The 18724-nt window shown below is 62.7% G+C and overlaps 1 protein-coding gene across 1 annotated transcript; it reads left to right on the top strand.

Annotated features, from left to right (window-relative positions):
* The first annotated feature begins 2770 nt into the window (after positions 1 to 2770).
* On the top strand, positions 2771 to 18692 carry EML3 (EMAP like 3). The gene is made up of 24 exons (XM_045025347.1): positions 2771 to 2932; positions 6606 to 6773; positions 7006 to 7093; positions 7464 to 7922; positions 8427 to 8540; positions 8905 to 8933; positions 9114 to 9149; positions 9503 to 9626; positions 9948 to 10097; positions 10465 to 10534; positions 10809 to 10919; positions 11316 to 11411; positions 11994 to 12128; positions 12279 to 12417; positions 12714 to 12865; positions 14587 to 14712; positions 14986 to 15117; positions 15300 to 15367; positions 15666 to 15754; positions 16023 to 16120; positions 16619 to 16706; positions 16946 to 17044; positions 17211 to 17341; positions 17864 to 18692. The coding sequence occupies exons 1-24, from the start codon at positions 2887 to 2889 to the stop codon at positions 18059 to 18061; spliced, it is 2946 nt and encodes a 981-aa protein (XP_044881282.1). The 5' UTR covers positions 2771 to 2886; the 3' UTR covers positions 18062 to 18692.
* Positions 18693 to 18724: the final 32 nt, after the last annotated feature.

The raw sequence follows: 18724 nt of genomic DNA, 5'->3' as shown, positions 1-18724 counted from the left end.
TATCACACACAGACTCCCCATCTCCCCCACATTAAACACACAGACCCCCTGTATCACACACATAGACCCTCCATCTCCCCCCACATCACATACACAGACCCTCATCTCCTCCCATATTACACACACAGACCCCCATCTCCCTCATATCACACATACAGACCCCCCATCTCCCCCACATCACACACAGACCCCACATCTCCCTCATATCACACACACAGACCCCTCATCTCCCCCCATATCACAGACACATAGGTGCCCATCTAACCTCCCCGCATATAGACTCCATGTCACACACACTCATCTTCCCTCTCTCTCCCCAGTATGAGATTTCCCCTCCTTCCACAAGCTGTATGTATGTGTCAGGAGTTAGGCACCCCTGGGCTTGGTGCCAGGGTTACATATACTATGGAGTGGATGGGCAGTGCTGTCCCAAGCACCCATGCCCAGTTCTGTCCCATGCCTGGAACCAGGGGCCTGTCTGTCTGTCCACCTCAGCCTGGCACCCAGCCCTGTTCTGGCCAGTCTCCCTGGGACCCCCAGGATGTCAGGGTGTGAGGACTGCAGCGCGGTGCCTGCCTCCTGCCATACAGGGGAGCTAGACACACTGAAATAGAAGCCAGGTACCATTGCAGCCCTGGGGGAAGGGGGTGTCTCTGTCCCTTCTCACCCCGTTGTGCTGGGTGGGGTGCTGGGAGTGTGAATCCTGGCACTAGTGCCCTGGGGTGCAGATGCCGCTGGGGTGTGTGAATCCTATTGCTAGTGCCCTGAGGCATGGATCCCGGAGGGGGGGACTGGTGTGTGTGTGAATCCTGGCACTAGTGCCCTGGGCGTGGATCCCAGTGAAGGGGTCTGGGGGTTGCTAGTGCCCTGGGGCAGTGGTTCTCAACCAGAGGTACACATAACCCTGGGGGTACGTAGAGGTCATCCAGGGGGTACATCAACTCATCTAGATTTGTGTTCTCAACCTGGGGATGGTGGCCCTCAGGAGGGCTGCGGGACAGGTTCAAGGGGTAACAAGTGCAGGACTGGTGTTAGGGGATAACAAACAGGGCAATTGCTTGGGGCCCTGCAAAGCTAAATTCCATGCTTCAGCCCTGGGTGGTGGGGCTCAGGCTTCAGACAAGGCTGGCAAGTGAAATTCAGGCTCAAGTATCACACTGAAATGTAAGTACAATATTTATATTCCAATCAGTTTATACTGTAAAAATGGGAAAGTAACAGTGAGTTGTGACACTTCTGTATTTTGATGTGTGATTGTGTAAGCAAGTCGTTTTGAAGTGAGGTGAAACTTGGGGTACATGAGACAAATCAGACTCCTGCAGGGGGTACAGTAGGAAAGGTTGAGAGCCACTGCCCTGGGGCACAGATCCCACTGAAGGAAGCTAAGGGTGGGAATCCTGGTGCTAGTGGATCCCAGTGGGGGGTAGGAGCAGGGGTTGGGATTGTGACTCCCTGGTGCTAGGGTCCTGGAGTGCAGATCCCACTGGGAGTGTGAATCCTGCCACTAGTGCCCTGGGTCATGGATCCTGGGCGCTGGGGTGGCTGGGACTGTGCAGCCTGGCTGTAGTGCCCCGGATCCCACTGGGGGCAGCTGGCTGACTCTTCTACCCAGTGTTGCCCATGGCCCCTGGACGAGGCTGGGTGACGGTGCGTCCTGGCAACCAGGCCCTGGCAATGCAACGTCAGCACTGTGGGGGCCAAGGAAAACAGGAGCCACTGCTCCAGCCTGGGATTTTCCACCTCCCAAGGCTGCCTGCCCAGCTTGGATACAAACCAACCAGCTCCAGATACTGGCTGCAGAGCCCCCCTGCCAGGACCCTTCCCCCAGACCCACCACAAACCAGCCACCCCAGATTCTGGCTGCAGAGACCCTCCACACAGACCCTGCCCCCCAGGCAGAGCCAGCACTAGGTGTAAGCAGGCTAAGCAGTTGCTTAGGGCCCTGAGCAGCTCAAGCCCCTCCCCCCCATTCGTTTTTTATTATAAGAACTTGCCTGTTTTAGTATGGGGGGGAGTATTCCTGCCTAGGGCCCCCAGTGGGCTAGCACTGCCACTGTCCCCAGCCCTTGGCTCCTCCAGTCCAGAGGTGGATGGACACTACTATCCGTGCCAAGGTGATCCAGTGCATCCCATATGTGGGGGGCTCCCTCCATTCAGTGTCACCCCTCACACTGTTAAGAGGTCTGGGAGTCAGGTTCCTGGATTCTATCCTGGGCTCAGGGAGGGGAGTAGCATCTAGTGGTTAGAGCAGGAGGCTGGGAGCCTGGACTCCTGGGTTAATTTTCCAGGGTTGGGAGGAGAGTGGTCTGTGTCTAGTAGTTACCCTGTGTGTGGTGGGCTTGGGAGCCAGGAGCCTAAATTTAATCTCAGCCTCTAGAAGGGGAGTGGGGTCTAGTGGTTGGAGGCAGTGAGTGCTGGGAGCCAGGACACCTGATTTCTGTCCTCTGGTTCTGAGAGGGGAATGGGGTCTAGTTTGTGTGTGAGTGGATGGGGGCTAGGACTCCTGGGTTCTAGCCTCTGCTCCGGGAAAGGAGTGGCTGTGGGGTCTAGTGGTTGAGGGTGCAGGGAGCCAGGACTCCTGGGTTCCCTTCCGTTCCCCACCATGCCCTGTCTCTCTGGGTGCCCTTCGCCTCTGGGGGCTCTCAGTTCCTGGGCCCTTCGTCCCACAACTCTCGCCTCCGGATTTGTCGCTGGAGTCGCTCCGGCAGCGAAGCGTTAACCCCCATGCCTGCCCCGAGCCAAGCGAATCCGGAGTCACATCGGGATCGGGCCCGGGCTGCGGAGGGGAAATGACACGGCGCGCCGCTTCCTGGGGTGGGGGAGCCGCGGCCGCAGCGCTCGCTGCCTCCCTGGCGCTCACACGGCGAGTCGGGGCGCCAGGGGCGCATGGCCCGCGGCGCGATGGACCGGTGCTCGAACCACAGCCCCGCGGGTGAGTGCGGGGGGCCCGGCCAAGCTGCCAGCTCCGAGGCGCGGCTCCCCCGCGCTCCGGACCGCCAGGGGCCCATGTTCCGCCCGGGGCCCGCTAGCGGATCGGGGGCTGGAGAGGGCGCTGTGCGGGTGGGAGCCGGGGGCCTGGCGGGGCGGGTTGGGGTACATGGGGAGGGTGTGTGGGGCGCGTTTTGTGGGGGTGCAAGGTGTGCATGGGGTCAGGGTGGGGATGCAGGTGTTTGGGGGTCCATGGGGAGGGGGTGTTATGGAGCGAGCATGGCCTGGGGAGGGGGATTCAGGTGTTGGGGAGTCCATGGGGTGAATTGTGGGGATGCAGGGGTTATGGGTCAGCCAGAGGGTGCTCTGTGTTTGCAGATGGGTGGGGGTGTTGCCTGCATGCTGGGCACTTGGGTGTGTGTGGAAAGGGGGTGTACTTTGTGTAGGGGGTCTGTGTGGAGGAGAATGCACTGCCTGGGAAGGGGCTGGGGCCGCAGTTATTGGGGGGCACTGCGTGTGGAGCGGGGTGGGCTGGGTGGGGGAGGGTGTATTGGATGGGGTAGGTGGGTATAAGGAGGGTGCTGGGGTGTGCATAAGAAGGCAGGGGTTGTGTATGTGGGGGTGCATGTTGTGCTGGGGGGAGTGGGAGGCTCTTCCTCCTAGGACAGAGTTTGAAATTCCTCTTTGGGGTCCCCATCTCTCTGATCCCCACCAATACCTCCAACCTGCCAACCCCCTCCCCCGCCCCATTGCACCTTTCTCTCCACAGAGACTCAGCCTCACTAGCTGCCATGGCTTTATCCATTTCACAGATGGGGGCACTGAGGCCCAGAAAGGCACACAGGGAGCTGGGAATAAACCCAAGAGTTTTGGTTCCCAGCGCCCCTCCAAGCCACAATACCCCCAGTCCTGAAGCTGGGGATAGAACCCAGGCATCCTGGCTCCCAGTCCAGTCCCTTAATTGCAAAGTTGGCCTCCTTCCATCTCTGGACAGGCTGGCATAGCATCTGCAGTGGGGCTGTGTGCCCCCTCTCTGCAGGATTGTTGGCTCCCCTAGCACCCCTGGTACCCTCCGCCCTGTGGAAACATCAGTGCTTCCTAACCATCCTGAAGCCAGGAGGAAGCTCAGCCAGCGCCAAGGCAGCCCAGCCCAGAGACATGGGGGAGGAGGGAAGACTGGAGAGGGGGGGTGTCAGGTCACTGGTCAGAACTAGGGGGAGCAGAGAAGAGAGTTCAGGTGGTGTCTGTCTGGGCCCCTACTCCAACTCTGCTGCTTTACAGGGCTCTCCTGCCATTGGACCACTGGGCTGGTGGGGCTCCTGGCCTGGGGCTGGCCTCGCCCCTCACTCTGAGTCCAAAGGTCCCTGTAGTGCTGGGTAGCATCCCACACTGGGTCCAAAGGTCCCATCCGTCTTGGCGTCCTGCCCCACCTCCCACTGGCAGCTGCTCCCTCAACCCCACCCCACTGCAGAGGGCCAGGGAGTTGGGTCCTGACGGGGGGCTCTGTCTAGCCTGGATCTGCCCATTAGGGGCACAGAAACTAACAAGCCCCTTTGTCCCCTCCCTCTCCAGCTCTAGCCAGTCCCTGCTGGGGTTCATGTTGTAGCACAGATCCCATACCCACATGTCGGGGGGATGACTTACCCCCCCAGCCCAGCCGGGACTCTCAGTGGTGGTAGAAATAGGTGTGCTGGGGGTGCTTGAAGTAGTAATAACAAACACCAAATACCGGGTTTCCATTGTCAGCACCCCCACTATGAAAATTGTTCCAGCACCCTCGGGCCGTCCCCATGTCCAGGGAACAGAACCCCTATGGGGTGCGACCCCAGTGGGGCAGGACCAGGGCTGAGGGCTGGGTTCAGCAGCTTTGTTGTCCGGGGATGTTGGATTCATAAACTCAGCCCCCCCCATCCCATCTCTCCAGACCCAGATTTTCCTACTGATGGCAGCAAAACCAAGCTGGGCCCAGCCTAGGGGCCCATGTAGACATATGTGCTGCTGGTGGAGGGAAGCCAGGAGATGGGAAAGCACCCAGCTCAGCCCCACACTCCTCCAGGCCTGCCCCCACCAGCTCCAGGCCTATTCCCCAGGCCTGCCCCTGGACCCATCCCCCAAGATGACCCCTTCTTCCCCCTCTCCCCCCAAGTTTTGGGTCTATCCCCCAGGCCTGGCCCCTGCTCCCCATGGGCCTCTCTCTAGCCAGGTGGCAGCCGGAAGAAGTGGGGGTTTGGGTGGCTGAGCCCATCTGCTCCATATCCCCAGCCAGAAGACCTCCACCACAGCTGTGCTCAACGCCCAGCCACAGCCCCCTGGCACTGCCCTCTTCTTCCCCCTCCTCCCACCCAGAGCAGGGAGGAAGCTGCCATGGGCCCAGAGATTGCAGAACTGAGCGGGATCAGAGTGCTGGGAGACCCCCAGGGCAGCAACCCCATTCCCCAGCACCCAGTCCTACATCTCCTCCCTGCAGCTGGCAAGGGAGCACCAGGCCCTGAAGGGTTAATGCCAAGCTGAGCACCTCACCCAAAAATGTCACCCAACGTGTTTCCCTGGGGGTGGGTGGGGGGTGCGGCTTCCTGCGAGGAACTGCTAGAAAAAGCAGCTCTGTGGTTTAAGGCGCAGGATGGGCCAAAGATGCCTGGGTTCTAGCCTCAGCTCTGAGGGGGCTGGAGGGTAGTGGTTAGAGCAAGGGAGGCTGGGAGCCAGAGCTCTTGGGTTCTAGCCCAGCTCTGGAAGGGAGATGGTGGGGTCCCACGGTGCCGTGCCCAGTCCAGCCCCTCCCTCTTTGGTGCTTGACCAGTTGGCCTGCCCAACTCCTGGCTTTCCTGACCAGACTCTTGCCAGGCTGCCCCCCCACACGCCCGAGGTGCCCTCCCCTCTCTGGCTGGGGCTGGGCTGTCAGGCTGGTGCCTGGGGGAGTTGTAAATGCCATTGAGAAAGCAGCTTTGTGTTCGGCTGGGTCTGCAGCTCCCTGGGGACAAAGCAGGGCCTGTCCGGGGCTGGGGGTGTGGGGCAGTGGGGGTGGATGTCATCAGCGCATCGTGCTGGAGTCTGCTCAGAGAGCTGCCCCCAGTGTGTGGGGGGGGAGGGTACCCTCCGGGGCAGGATCCCATTCCCTCTGGCCCTGCACAGAGCCCCGGGCCCTTTTCAGCCTGGGCTTCCTGCTTCTCCTCAGTCCTCCCTGTGAGGGCTCATCCGCTGGGGCTGGCCTGGGTAGAAGTAGTGCTTTAGCCCTTGTCCCATCATGCAGCAAGGGGTGTCGGGGTGGGGAGCGGCCCCAGTGAGCAGGCACTGTCCAGCCCCTTCTCCCTGGCATCAGCTTCCCCGTCTCTCAGGATTGGGTGTTAGGGGTCTTCGGGGCTCCATTCCATGTGAGGAGGTTAGAGGAGGGGGATTGGGAGCCAGGACTCCTGGGTTCTGTCCCCGATCTGGGAGGGGTGTGGGGTCTAGTGGTTAGAGCAGGGGCTTGTAGGTCAGGACTCCTGGGTTCTATCCCCAGCTCTGGAAGGGGCATGGGGTCTAGCAAGTTAGAGCAGCATGGGGCTGTGGGTCAGGACTCCTGGGTTCTGTCCCTGCTTTGGGAGGGGCGTGGGGTCTAGTGGTTAGAGCAGGGACCTGATTTGGGGGCAAGAACCTGCCCAAGTGGCTGGAGCTAATGATTCTGATGCTGCCCCTGCTAGATGAGACTATCTCAGCCCTGCGCCCTGACCGGTTGGCCAGCCTGGAGCTCCGGCTGCAGAGCCAGGAGGAAGAGCTGACGCTGGTGAAATCAGCACTGGCTGACGCGCTGCGGAGACTCAGCCTCTACGACCAGCAGATCCCACTCCTCACACAGCAGCTACTGGCAGGTGGGACATGCAGGAACTGGGATAGGAGTCTAGAGGGGGCGCTGCATGGAGCAGGGCAGGAGCGCTGGCTGTGGGCGGAGCTCCGGGTTACTCCAGCCCCAGGCTCTCCCAGAAGAGGGCGCTGTAGGGCACTGGGCAGGAGCAGTCAGGGCACTGTGGAAGGCAGCGTTAGAGTGATCTGGGGAGTTGGGGTTTCCCATGGGGCTGACATTTCTCTGTCATTTCCCTGCAGCGAATTATGCCGGCCCAGACACCCGGCTGTTCCTGGATCCTTTGCTGGGCCATGGGGCATCCTGGATCCCACTGACCACCAGCTGCAGGTATCACCCAGGTTGTGCCCCCACCCTGGCGCAGGGACCCCAGGGTCTTCTGGCTCAGGGACAGAGAGGGGGCCAGAGGCAGGCACGAGAGGTTCAGGATAAGTACTGAGGGGGGAGGGAGTGCCAGGTTCTGGGGAGGGGACCCCAGGGCAAGCCCCCCAGATGGGAGTGAAGAGGGGATGGGGGGCAGTGGGGGTATTTTGGGGAGACAGTAGGCAGAGGCCATGGGGTCAAGTCTGGGGGATTGGAGGGGTAAGAGGTTTTGGGGCGGGCAGTGTGGGCAGGTTGAGGGGGGTGAGGTGGGCACTTGAGGGGCCTCCTACCCCATGGGGCGTTCTCTCAGCCCATGCTGTGGTGCTTTGGTTCACAGCCCAGTGCCTGCGTCGGGAGTTGTGCGCCATGAGGAGTTGGGTGCAGGGAGCCTGCCGGGCGCCCCCATCAGCACTGGGACCCAGACTGACGAGTCAGCCCTGCTGGACGTGAAGTGGGGCTGGAGCCCCAGCCACAGGACCCCTCTAGGGATCGGGGTTGAGGCAGAAGAGCCAAACGCCCCGAGGATGCCTCACAGTCCACTAGGCCTGGCCCAGCCAGCCTCAGCCCCCGACATACTGGGAGCAGGGCCCCCCCAGGACTCCTCCGAGCCTCCCCACGACTGTGAAGCAGCCGCCCCACTCCAGGGCAGTGCAAATGGCAGCCAGCCCCCTGAGAGTCAGCTCCATAGGGAGGAGATGCTATCCCCGGAGCCCCCATCCGAGGGGAGCAGCAGCAGCAGTGCCACGGCCTCCCCAGTGCCAGCGCTCCATGCCCTGAAAGGCACCAGGAAAGAGCTGTGAGTGGGGGACGGAGGGGGCACCAGGGTACCTGGGCTCTATTGTCAGCTCTGGGAGAGGAATGGGGTCTAATGGTTAGAGCAGAGGTGTGGAAGGCAGGGCTCTGGGTGGGGACTGGGGTCTAGTGGGTGTGTGTGTGTTTACAGGGGCCAGGTGGAGGGTGAAGGAAGCTGTCTGGGAACCAGGATTCCTGGGCTCTGTTTCCAGTTGATCTGCCCAGCCACATCCCCCAGTGAGCCTGAACTGTGGGGCTGGTAAAATCAGACTCTGTCTGTGTCTTAGGCCCCCCACGCGGGGGAGCCAGGGTGGGGAGAGCCTCAGGGGGAATCACTGAACAAAGGGCCCCATTCTCCCCTTTGCTTGAGGTGGGGTGTGGGTGGATTGATGTGGAAAAAGGGAGTTCATGTCAGGGTGCCCCTGCCTTGGGGAGCTGGGGGGTGGCTCATGCTAACCCCCCCGGTGCATGTAGTTAACCCTTTGCTGACCACTCCCTCTCCCCCCAGCCTGCGCAGGAACAGCTCCTCCGACAAGCCTGACAAGGCCAAGGCCCGGCAGCGCCTTAGCAAGAAGGCAGCATCCTCCGCCAACCTGCTCACGCGCTCCAGCAGCTTGGAGAAGTAGGGATACTCCAACCTCACCCCCACCCCGAACCAGTGCTCCCCACTCCCTGCAGTGATCCCAGTTGGGACCAGCCCTCCCCATGCACACCCTGCCCCCCATAGTGATCCCTCTGGGACCAGCCCTCTCCATGCACACCCTGCCCCCCACAGCGATCCCTGCTGGGAACAGCCCCACTCCCTGCGGTGACCCCTGCTGGGAACATCCCTTCCTCCACATCCCCTGCCCTCCACCCCGATCCCTGCTGGAACACCTCCCCCACACACCCTGCTGCATAGGGCTCCCCCTGCTCCACTCCCCACAGTTAGAGCCAGAGCCACTCCCTACAGCCCACTCTGCTGATGCTCTGCTTTTCCCTTCCAGCCGGATGAAGGACCCTAACCTGAGCCCAGGTGAGCTGCGGGAAAGCTGAGTGGTGGTCAGTGCCTGGGGGGTGTCATTTCACTGGTGCCAGGGCCCTGGGCAGTGTGGGGAGGGCACGTGGTTGGGGGGGGGAATTCAGCCCCTTGCCCTGGTCCTTGGTGCCGCCACACATGGCCCAAAATCTCCTGATGCTCCCTGTTTCCTTGCAGGGCCCCTGGGGTCTCGGCGTGGGACCTACAACCTTGGTGAGGCTACTGGGGCAGGCATTGGAGGCTGCCCTGGGTGGCTGGAGCCACGGGGGGATGGGACCCAGTGCATGTTTCTGATGGGGCTTGTGAAATGATGCGCCTGCAGGGGCTGGGGGGGTAGCCCAGGGGATGGTGTTGTGGGAGGTCAGGTGTGTGTGAGACTGGTGGATGGGATGGAGGGCGGGGGGGATTGGGTGGAGCCGGGGGGTGGGACGGCCTGGGAGTGTGGTGCTCTGGGGGATGGAGTGGGTGGAGGTGGCAGGGGTGGGCGTGGGCAGGCTGCATGGGATGGGCCTGGGGGGGTGGTGCTAGCTCTGACCTGTCTCCCTCCCACCCCCGCTAACCCCCAGAGGGCCTCTCAATCAAGATGTTCCTGCGGGGCCGGCCCATCACCATGTACATCCCATCGGGCATCTCCCACTACGAGGAGCTGCGTGCGGAGCTGCCCGCTGAGCACCTGCAGCTCGACTGGGTGTATCCTTCAGGAGGGCAATGCCCCACCCGCCCCCCCAGCCCGCACCTGCCCTGCCCCAGGCAGCACTACTCCCCACAGAGCACTATGCCCCCTGCTCCCTCCAGAGGGTGCTGTGCTCCCAGCCCCCCGGCCCTGCCCACAGGGTGCACTGTGCCCCCCTCCAGAGAGTGCTGCACTCCCGCCCCCCCCCCCGAGGGTGCTGTGCTCCCAGCCCCCCTTGCAGCCCCTGAGGTGCACTGTCCCCCTCTGTCTCCCCAGCCCTGGGGCTGGCTGGCTTGGCCCCCTTGCTCCCCTCTGTGCTCCTTGACGGTCCTGCCCAGCTATGGGTACCGCGGCCGGGACAGCCGCTCCAATCTTTACGTGCTGGCCTCAGGGGAGCTAGTTTACTTCATCGCCTGTGTGGTGGTGCTGTACCACATCCAGCACCGCAGCCAGCGCCACTACCTGCGCCACACCGACTGTGTGCGATGGTGAGTGCACGGGGCAGCACTGATGGCGTGCGAGGGGGAGTGTGAGGGGGCAGCACCAATGGCGTGCGAGGGGGCAGCACCAACAGTGTGCGAGGAGGAGTGCGAGGGGGCATGTGGACCGATGGCCAGGGCCTGGGGGGCACTGACTGAAGGAGATGGGGAGTACATTGGGGCACAGAGCAGCTGGGCAGCACTAACTACGACAGAGGGAGAGTACACGGTGGCACGGTCTGATGTGGAGGGCAAGGGCACAGGGGGCACTGACTGCGGCAAGGGCACATGGGGGGTCCCAGGCTGGTCTCCACCCTGGCTGTGGACCCTGAGTTTTTGAGCCAGTAACACCCCCCACCCCGTCTCTCCCCTGCAGCCTGGCCGTGCATCCCGACAGAGTGCGTGTGGCCACAGGGCAGACTGCTGGAGTGGACAAGGATGGCAAGGTACCCACCGAGAGGGGACAGATCCTGCAGGGCTGTCCCAGAGCGGGATTTAGGGAAGTCCCACTGAGCCAGCTTCCTGGAGATCCGGGTGAGAAACCCTGCCATGCCCTGGGCTCTGGCCCCGCAGGGTGGGGAGAGCAGGGGTCTCAGTGCAGGAGGCCAGACCAACCACCGGGTCCCTGACCAGGAGGCCCTGTCTCCTGGGACCTGCCCCCCCGGTCCCTGACACCCCCCAGCTCCTGTGTCTGTCCCTGTCCTGTCTCTTCTCTTGCAGCCCCTGCAGCCCTTTGTGCACATCTGGGACTCCTCCACGCTGCTCACCCTGCAGCAGATCGGCCTGGGGAGCTTTGAGCGGGGCGTTGGCTCCCTTGCCTTCTCCACTGCTGTGAGTTCAAGCGCTAGCTCTGCCCCCCTTTGGCCTCACGTCTCCCTGCCTTCCCTTTCTCCACCCCCAACTAAAATCCCTGCCCCACGCTGCCCATTGCCCCACCCCAGCTTGGATCCTTCCTTGCCCCCTTGGGCTCTGGGGGCAGGACTCCCTCAGGACAGCCTGACAGGAGGTGAAGTGGCTGGAGTGCCCCCAATTCCCCCTCCCCTCCCAGTCCTTGTCAGCCCTGGCTGTGCTGGGGGCCTGGGCTGTGCAATTGGGGAAGGGGGGAGATGAATTGTGTCCCCTATCCAGCCCCCCCATCCCCTGCATGTTCCCCATTCCCCTGTGTTCCCATATTCCTTCCTTGAGGAGCCCCCATTGGCAACTGTCCTTCCCGTCTGCCATCTGCAGGACCAGGGGGCCTATCTGTGCGTGGTGGACGACTCCAACGAGCACATGCTGTCGGTGTGGGACTGCGCCCGCGGCACCAAGCAGGCTGAGATCAAGGTGAGCCAGGAGGCAGACTCCAGGACTGCATAACATTGCAGGGAACAGAACCCAGGAGTCCTGACTCCCAGCCCTGCTCCCACCCACTAGCTCCCACTCCCTTCCCGGAGCTGGGAAGAGAACCCAGGCGTCCAGGCCGCAGGCCCCGCTCTCCTTCACTGGGTGACGCTGCGGTGCTGCTCCTGCTTTCTGAGTGCTGTCTCCATGGCACCCTGTACATATTTGAGGAGCTGAGGTCATTGTGTTGCCCCCCTGCCACCACGCAGGGACCCTAGGCTGGGCCAAGGGTCTGAGGCTGGGCTGTGCATTGATCCCGCTCTCCTGGGGCTGGAGCTAGCTGCAGGAGGAGGACTCCCCTGGGGTAGAGGTGCCCCCCAAAACTCAGCGAGAGACCCCCCCAGCCCCTGGGCATCCCCCTGCCCCTGGTGCCATCCACGGTGGGAAAGGAGCAATGAGGGGTCTCCACATCCCCACCCTTGGGGGGGCCCCACACAGAATCCTGCTGGGCAGCCACAATCCCCACATGCCCCTGACCCTCCAGTTGCCCCCTGTCCTGTCATGCCCCCTCTCTCCCTTCTCCAGAGCACCAACGAGTCCGTGTTCACAGTGGAGTTCAACCCCCAGGACAGCAGCAACTTCATCACCAGCGGGAAATCTCACGTCTACTTCTGGACCTGGAGCGGCAGCACCCTGAGCAAGAAGCAGGGCATCTTCGGGGTGAGGGGCTGGGGGCTGGCTGGAGGGGGCAGTTCTCAGCCCGGCCGGTGGCCTGTGCTGAGCCTGGCTGGGGAAGGGCTCTGGGCTCAGCCTGTGAGGGGCTGCCCCGTGAGCCGCCCCTCGATTCACTCCCCCCGCCCCCATTTCCAGAAGTACAAGAAGCCCAAATTCATCCAGTGCTTCCTGTTCGACGCCAACGGGGACGTGCTGACTGGGGACTCAGAGGGGAACATCCTGACTTGGGCGCGCACGGCCGCCGACATCCGCACGCTGGGCAAGGGCGCCAAAGGTATTGGGTGGGAGGCCTGCACAGACCCCTGGGCTGGGGGGCAGGGACCCCTAGAGTGGGAGAGGCCTGCACAGACCCCTGGGCTGGGGGGCAGGGACCCCTAGGCTGGGAGAGGCCTGCACAGACCCCTGGGCTGGGGGGCAGGGACCCTTAGGCTGGGGGAGGCCTGCACAGACCCCTGGGCTGGTGGGGGGTGAGGATGGGGGGGAACCCTGGAGTGGAGGGAATGCAGGACTCCCCTGGGCTGGGAGGGGTGGGGGGAGAGGGCCCAGCAATGACCCCACCCCACATTGCAGAGACCTACCAGATCGGGCGTCAGACCCGGGCACACGAAGGCAGCATCTTCTCGCTCTGCCTGCGGCGCGACGGCTCGGTGCTGAGTGGGGGCGGGAAGGACCGGCGCCTTGTGCACTGGAGCCCCAGCCTTGCCCTGCTTCAGGAGGTGGAGGTGAGGGGGACCCTGAACCTGCGTGGGGTAGGGAGTCCAGTGGGCTCAGAGCCAAAGCGGGAGCAGGGCAGTGGTTCTTGGGGTGGCATCTGCATGGGATTGGGGTGAGGTTGAGTATGGGGGATCCATAGGGGATTGTAGGTGGCAGGAGTGGGCTCAGAATCTGCCAGTGTTGGAAGGGGGGATGGGCAGGGGGCTCTGTGGGGAGGGTTGGGGTGTATGCAGGGGTTGGGCAAGGGGCTCTGGGGTTGGACACAGAGATGGATGGGGATTTGCCTGCAGGATTTGTTGGCGGGGAGGTGTTTGGGGGTTGGTGAGGGGTCTGTAGTGGGTGGGGGATCTGTGGGCAAGGGGTGTTTGGGGGTTGGTGAGGGGACTGTAGTGGGGGGGGGGGATCTGTGGGGGTGGGTGTCACGGAGTCCCCGGGCGATGCTCTGGAACTATTCCCTATGAAGCCAGCCAGAACTCTGGGGAGTCTCCTCTCTCTGAGCATGCTGTCGCCAGGGCAAGAAGCTTACACAGCTTCGACCTTCCTGGGTCTGACCTCCGAGCATTCAACATCCCCTTCCACACCATGCGCTTCCCGCAGTGAGTCCACCCGGGTAAGCCAGAGGGACGTGTACCCCAACTCCGCAGTCAGATGTGACTCTCAGCCAGCCAGTAAAACAGAGGGTTTATTAGTCAACAGGAACACAGAATTTGTTAGCAGAGAAATCAGTGACTTTCAGCCAAGTCCATCTTGGGGAGTCTTGGGCCAGAAGCCCTAGACTCCCTCTCTCCCAGTCCCCACAAGCAAACTGCCAGCTTCCAGCAACCTGACCTCAGACACCCCAGTTGCTCCTCCTCCTTCTCTTTGTCTGACTTCCTGGCAAAGAGTCACCTGGTTGCATCCCCCTCCTGGGTCTCAGATTATGAAGGGCAGGGGTCACATGTGCAGGCAGCTGGAGCAGCCTCACCTGCCCCAGAGATCTCAGCCAAAGTCACACACCCCTATTCCCACCACCGAGGTATTGGTGCAGCACACAGGGAAACTGAGGCACACACAGTATTCATGCAAAACAGTAAAACTCACATAGGCTCAACAGTAAAACTCACATACAACATAAGGGAAAATCTCCACTACATCACAGTGGGCAGAGGGTGTTTGGGGGGTTGGTGAGAGGGCTGTAGTTGGTGGGAGATCTGCGGGGTGGGCAGTGGGTGTTTGGGAGTCAGGGGGCTGTAGTGGGTGGGGGATCTGCAGGGGCAGGCAGCGGGTGTTTGGGGGGGTTCAGTGAGGGGGCTGTAGTGGGTTTGGGGATCTGCAGGGGCAGGCAGAGGGTGTTTGGGGGGTTGGTGAGGGGGCTGTAGTGGGTTTGGGGATCTGCAAGGGTGGACAGGGGGTATTTGGGAGTCGGTGTGGGGGCTGTAGTGGGGGGATCTGCAGGGGCAGGCAGAGGGTGTTTGGGGGGTCGGTGAGGGGGCTGTAGTGGGTTTGGGGATCTGTGGGGGGGTATGGTTGGGGAACTACAGAAGTCATGGGTGGGAGCTCAGGATCTGCAGGGTGCGTGTCTGGGGTGCAGCAGGAGGCTGTGGGTGGGAGGAGGCATAGGTGAATCTGCTGGAGGGGAAGGGGTCTCTAGGAGTCGTGGGTGGAGATGAGGATCTGCAGAGAGCATGTGGGGGGATCTATGGCTCCTGCTGTCTCCACCCCTGCTCAGTCAGCCCCTGGTGCCCCCCAGATCCCGGAGCAGTTTGGAGCTGTGCGCACCATCGTTGAGGGCCCCGGGGATGAGCTGCTGGTTGGGACTACGCGCAATGCGCTGCTCAGGGGCAGCCTGGCCGCTGGCTTCACCCCCATCATCCAGGTGAGCGGGGAGCTGGAGGGCCTGGGGGATACAGAGACTGAGGGGCTGTGGGAGGGCTTGGGAAAGAGAGGGGTCTAGGGGAGGAGTATGGGGGTACAGCAGGGTGGGGGCTGCTTGGGAAAGCAGAGGGCCCTATGGAATGGCAAGGGGGACAAATGGGGTTGGGGGCTGGGGAGCAATGGGGGGACAGATGGGATTGAGGTCATAGGGAGCAGCATACAAAGGGGCGAGCTAGGCCCCCGCCTGTCCCCCTCAGGCTCTCCTTGGTTGCAGGGTCACACGGACGAGCTGTGGGGCTTGGCCACCCACCCCTCGCGGAGCCTCTTCCTCACCTGCGGGCATGACAGGCAGGTCTGCATGTGGGACAGCGGGGAGCACACGGCAGCCTGGAGCCTCACCCTGGAGGTACCACCCTGGGGGGATGGGGGGGACGCAGTGGGCTGGAGCCTTCCCCTGGAGTTAGCGCCCTGGGGGAGATGGGGGGGACACAGTGGGCTGGAGCCTCCCCTTGGAGGTAATGCCTGAGAAGTTGGGGTGGGGTAGGTGGGAGGAGGGTCAAGGTTCTTACAGGGTGTCTCCCCCCCCAGGAGACTGGGCTCTGCGCTGATTTCCATCCCAGTGGCCGGGTGGTGGCTGTAGGACTCAACACTGGACGGTAACTCTCTCCCCACCCACACATTGCCCCCATTCTGGCCCCTCAGGGGGTGCTGAGACAGCCCTTCCCGCCCCACCAGAGTCACACCCAAAGGGGTTGAGGGGCTACTGGTGGCACTGCAAGCAGCACCCTGAGATTTGGGGCTCTGCTCCCTGAGTCTGGCCCCCTGGGGTTAAGGGGCCACTGAGTTTGCCCCCAGGGTCGGAAACCCCCTCTCTGTTGCCCCTGCTCCCTGGGGTGGGGTCCTTTATCTGTCTCTGCACGTCTGGCGCTCTGACCCCCTCCTGTGCCCCCCCAGGTGGCTGGTGCTGGACACAGAGACACGGCAGGTGCTGTCGGGGGGCTCGGACGGGAATGAGCAGCTCTCGGTGGTGCGCTATTCACCAGGTCAGACCCCCACGCCCCCCCCGTCCCACACCCCTCCCCTGCCCCACTCCCCTCCCCCGCAGGCCCCATTCCAACCAGGTTCTTCCCCCACTGTAGCTCTGGCCCCCTCTGGCCCCCAGCACTCCATGGCTCCATTCCCACCCCAAACAGCAAGTTTCTCCCATTCTCCCCCATCCCCCATGGCTCTGTTTCCACCCCCTCCTCCGCCTCCCTTTTGCAGCTGCCCCCCACGTGGCCCCTTCCCACCCCTCTTTTCTCCCCCTTGCAGATGGTGAGTTCCTGGCCATCGGCTCCCACGACAACTTCATCTACATCTACAGCGTGGGGGAGGGGGAGCGCAAGTACAGCCGCTTCGGCCGCTGCACGGTGAGGGGGGGAAGGAGAGAGGGCTGCCAGGAGGATGCTGGCAGGGATGGGACCAGGGCTGCCCAGAGGATTCGGGGGCCTTGGGCAAAGCGGGGGAGCTGCAGCGCTTGTACTCACCTGGCGGCGGTCCGGGTCTTCGGCGGCATGGGGCCCGTCAGTCACTCCGCATCTTCGGCAGCACTGAAGGGCCCCCCCGCCGCTGAAATGCCACTGAAGACCTGGACTGCTGCCGGGCCAGGGCTCGCAGGGCCCCTGCAGGGCTTCTGGCAAATTGCCCCACTTGCCCCCCCTCAGGCGGCCCTGGATGGGGCTACTGGGATGGTGGAGCGGGTCACTGAATCAAAGGTGGAGGAGGGAAGGGGAGAGGGTCTCTGGGAGATGCGGGGCGGTGCATGATTCCAGGCCCCTGGATTGTACCCCCTCGGGAGGTATCTGAGGCTGGGCTGGGGGGTCCTTGAGTAACTGGTTTTGATGCCCCATTCCTCCCCTTCCCCCCAGGGGCACTCCAGCTTCATCACCCACCTGGACTGGTCCAAGGACAGCAAGTTCATCATGTCCAACTCCGGAGACTATGAGATCCTCTACTGTGAGTGCCGGGAAGTGGGCTGCTCAGGAGCCCGTCACCCTGGTGCCTGGGCGTGAGTTGCCCTCGTTGTGTGTGGGCCCGTCCATAAGCCTCCATCATGGGTGGAGGTGGCTCTGGTGCCCTGGGACAAGTGTGTGTCTCGTCCCCTGGGTACCTGTGGCTGGGAGCTGTGCCCTCATGTGGCAGTGCCTGTTGCTGCAGCGGGACCCTAGCCCCATGTGTCTCTCTCCCATTTGCAGGGGATGTGGCTGGCGGCTGCAAGCTGTTGAGGAATCGCTTTGAGAGCCGCGACCGGGAGTGGGCATCGTACACCTGCGTGCTGGGCTTCCATGTTTTTGGTGAGGGTTGGGCCCCATGGGGTGTGGGGGGAGAGGGCAAATGTTGGGGTACAAGGGGTCCCTGGGAGAAGAGTGTAACGGGGGGGGGAAGGGGTTCCAGAGGCTCTGAGAGCCATGGTCAGGAAGGAGCACTAACAGCTTGTGTATGTCGTGTGTCCCCCTGCAGGCGTGTGGCCGGATGGCTCGGATGGCACAGACATCAACTCCCTGTGCCGCTCCCACAACGAGCGAGTAGTCGCTGTGGCAGATGACTTCTGCAAGGTGCATCTGTTCCAGTACCCTTGTGCCAGAGCCAAGGTGAGACTGGCAAGGATGGGAGGGATTGGCCCTGTGCCAGGGCCAAAGTGAGACTGGAGGGGGTGGGGTTAACCCCTGTGCCAGGGCCAAGGTGAGACTGGAGGGGGTGGGGTTAACCCCTGTGCCAGGGCCAAGGTGAGAGGAGTCATGCCGGGGGGGGGAGATTAACTAGGGTTTTGCCTGCCCCTCTGCCCATTGGCTGGGGACTGCCCTGAGGGCTTGGGGCGCAGGGATGCCCAGGGGGTCTTGGGCAGGGAACTGGGGACTCTATGGAGGGACATCCCAGGGGATCAGAGAGTCTCTGTAGGATCTTGGGCAGGGGAATGGGGTATCTCTGGGGATTCTGAGTGGGGTGGGGGGTCTCAACTGGGGTATCAGGCTGGTTCTGGGTGGTCCTGGGGGTAGTGGCAGAGCCCAAGAGCCTCAACCAGAGGGTTGGGGAACACTCTGGAGGTTCTGGGTGGGGTGGGAGGCCAGTGGCAGCCCCCACCCCTGACCCCACTCCCTTGTTCTCTCTTGCAGGCGCCCAGCCACGTGTATGGGGGCCACGGGAGCCACGTGACTAATGTGCGCTTCACGAATGATGACAGCCACCTGGTCTCACTGGGGGGCAAGGACACCAGCATCTTCCAATGGCGGATGCTCGGGGGCAGCCTCCCCCACAGCTGCTCGCTCTCCTCTGCCTCCCTCTCTTCCCAGGAGGCTGGGGGCTGTGCCTGAGCTGGAGACACTGCAGGGACCAAGCCTCATTGCCTGTGGGCCTGGACAGCTCTGGCACATGGACCCCAGCAAGCCAGGCCCAGCCAGAGGGTTCCCTCACCTCCTGGCACTAACGCGTGCTAATAATGCGACCTGCTTCATTAACACTGGGGGGCAGGCCTGGATTCTGCTCAGGGCCCAGCACAGGTCAGAGTGGTGGGGCAGGGCTGAGGGCCTGTTGGCAGCTCCCACCACCAGGGCCCAGGGGCTCAGCTGGGAGGGTGCTGGGATTGGGGCTCTTGCCTTGAAGTCCTCATTGCATGAGGGCCAGGGGGAGGTGGGATGTCTGGCAGGGGAACTCATGGGGTTAGGGGGACCATGTGGGTGTTAATGGAGGCAGGCCGTCTTTAGGGCTGGGGCTGTCCCATATCCACCCTCACTCGGTTCCCCATTCCCAGAACGTGTGTACGATGGGGCCTGTCCACCTGGGGGCATTCTCTCCCCCCAGGGGCCTGAGGGCTTCCCCCAATGCTGGGACCAAGCCTGGAGAAGCAGGACATTGCTCTCCCCGCTTCGTTTACATTCCTGGCTGCGCCAGAGCAGCAAGACGCTGAACACTGTGAGAGGCAGCAATAAAGCCTTGGCATCAGGGGCTGGGCTCCTGTCTCCTTCCTGTCTGGGCTG

Source organism: Mauremys mutica, chromosome 7, assembly GCF_020497125.1.
Source record: "Mauremys mutica isolate MM-2020 ecotype Southern chromosome 7, ASM2049712v1, whole genome shotgun sequence".
Classification (NCBI taxonomy): Eukaryota; Metazoa; Chordata; order Testudines; family Geoemydidae; genus Mauremys; species Mauremys mutica.
The sequence above is the reverse complement of the archived record's forward strand: the minus strand, read 5'-3'. Positions and strand labels throughout refer to the sequence as shown.

Bases quoted from the DNA above. Each gene is read 5' to 3' on its own strand.
- EML3 (XM_045025347.1), top strand. From the start codon at position 2,887: ATGGCCCGCGGCGCGATGGACCGGTGCTCGAACCACAGCCCCGCGG. The intron at 12,129-12,278 runs GTGAGGGGCTGG...CCCCATTTCCAG, and splicing joins AGAAGCAGGGCATCTTCGGG to AAGTACAAGAAGCCCAAATT. The intron at 15,755-16,022 runs GTCAGACCCCCA...TCCCCCTTGCAG, and splicing joins GGTGGTGCGCTATTCACCAG to ATGGTGAGTTCCTGGCCATC.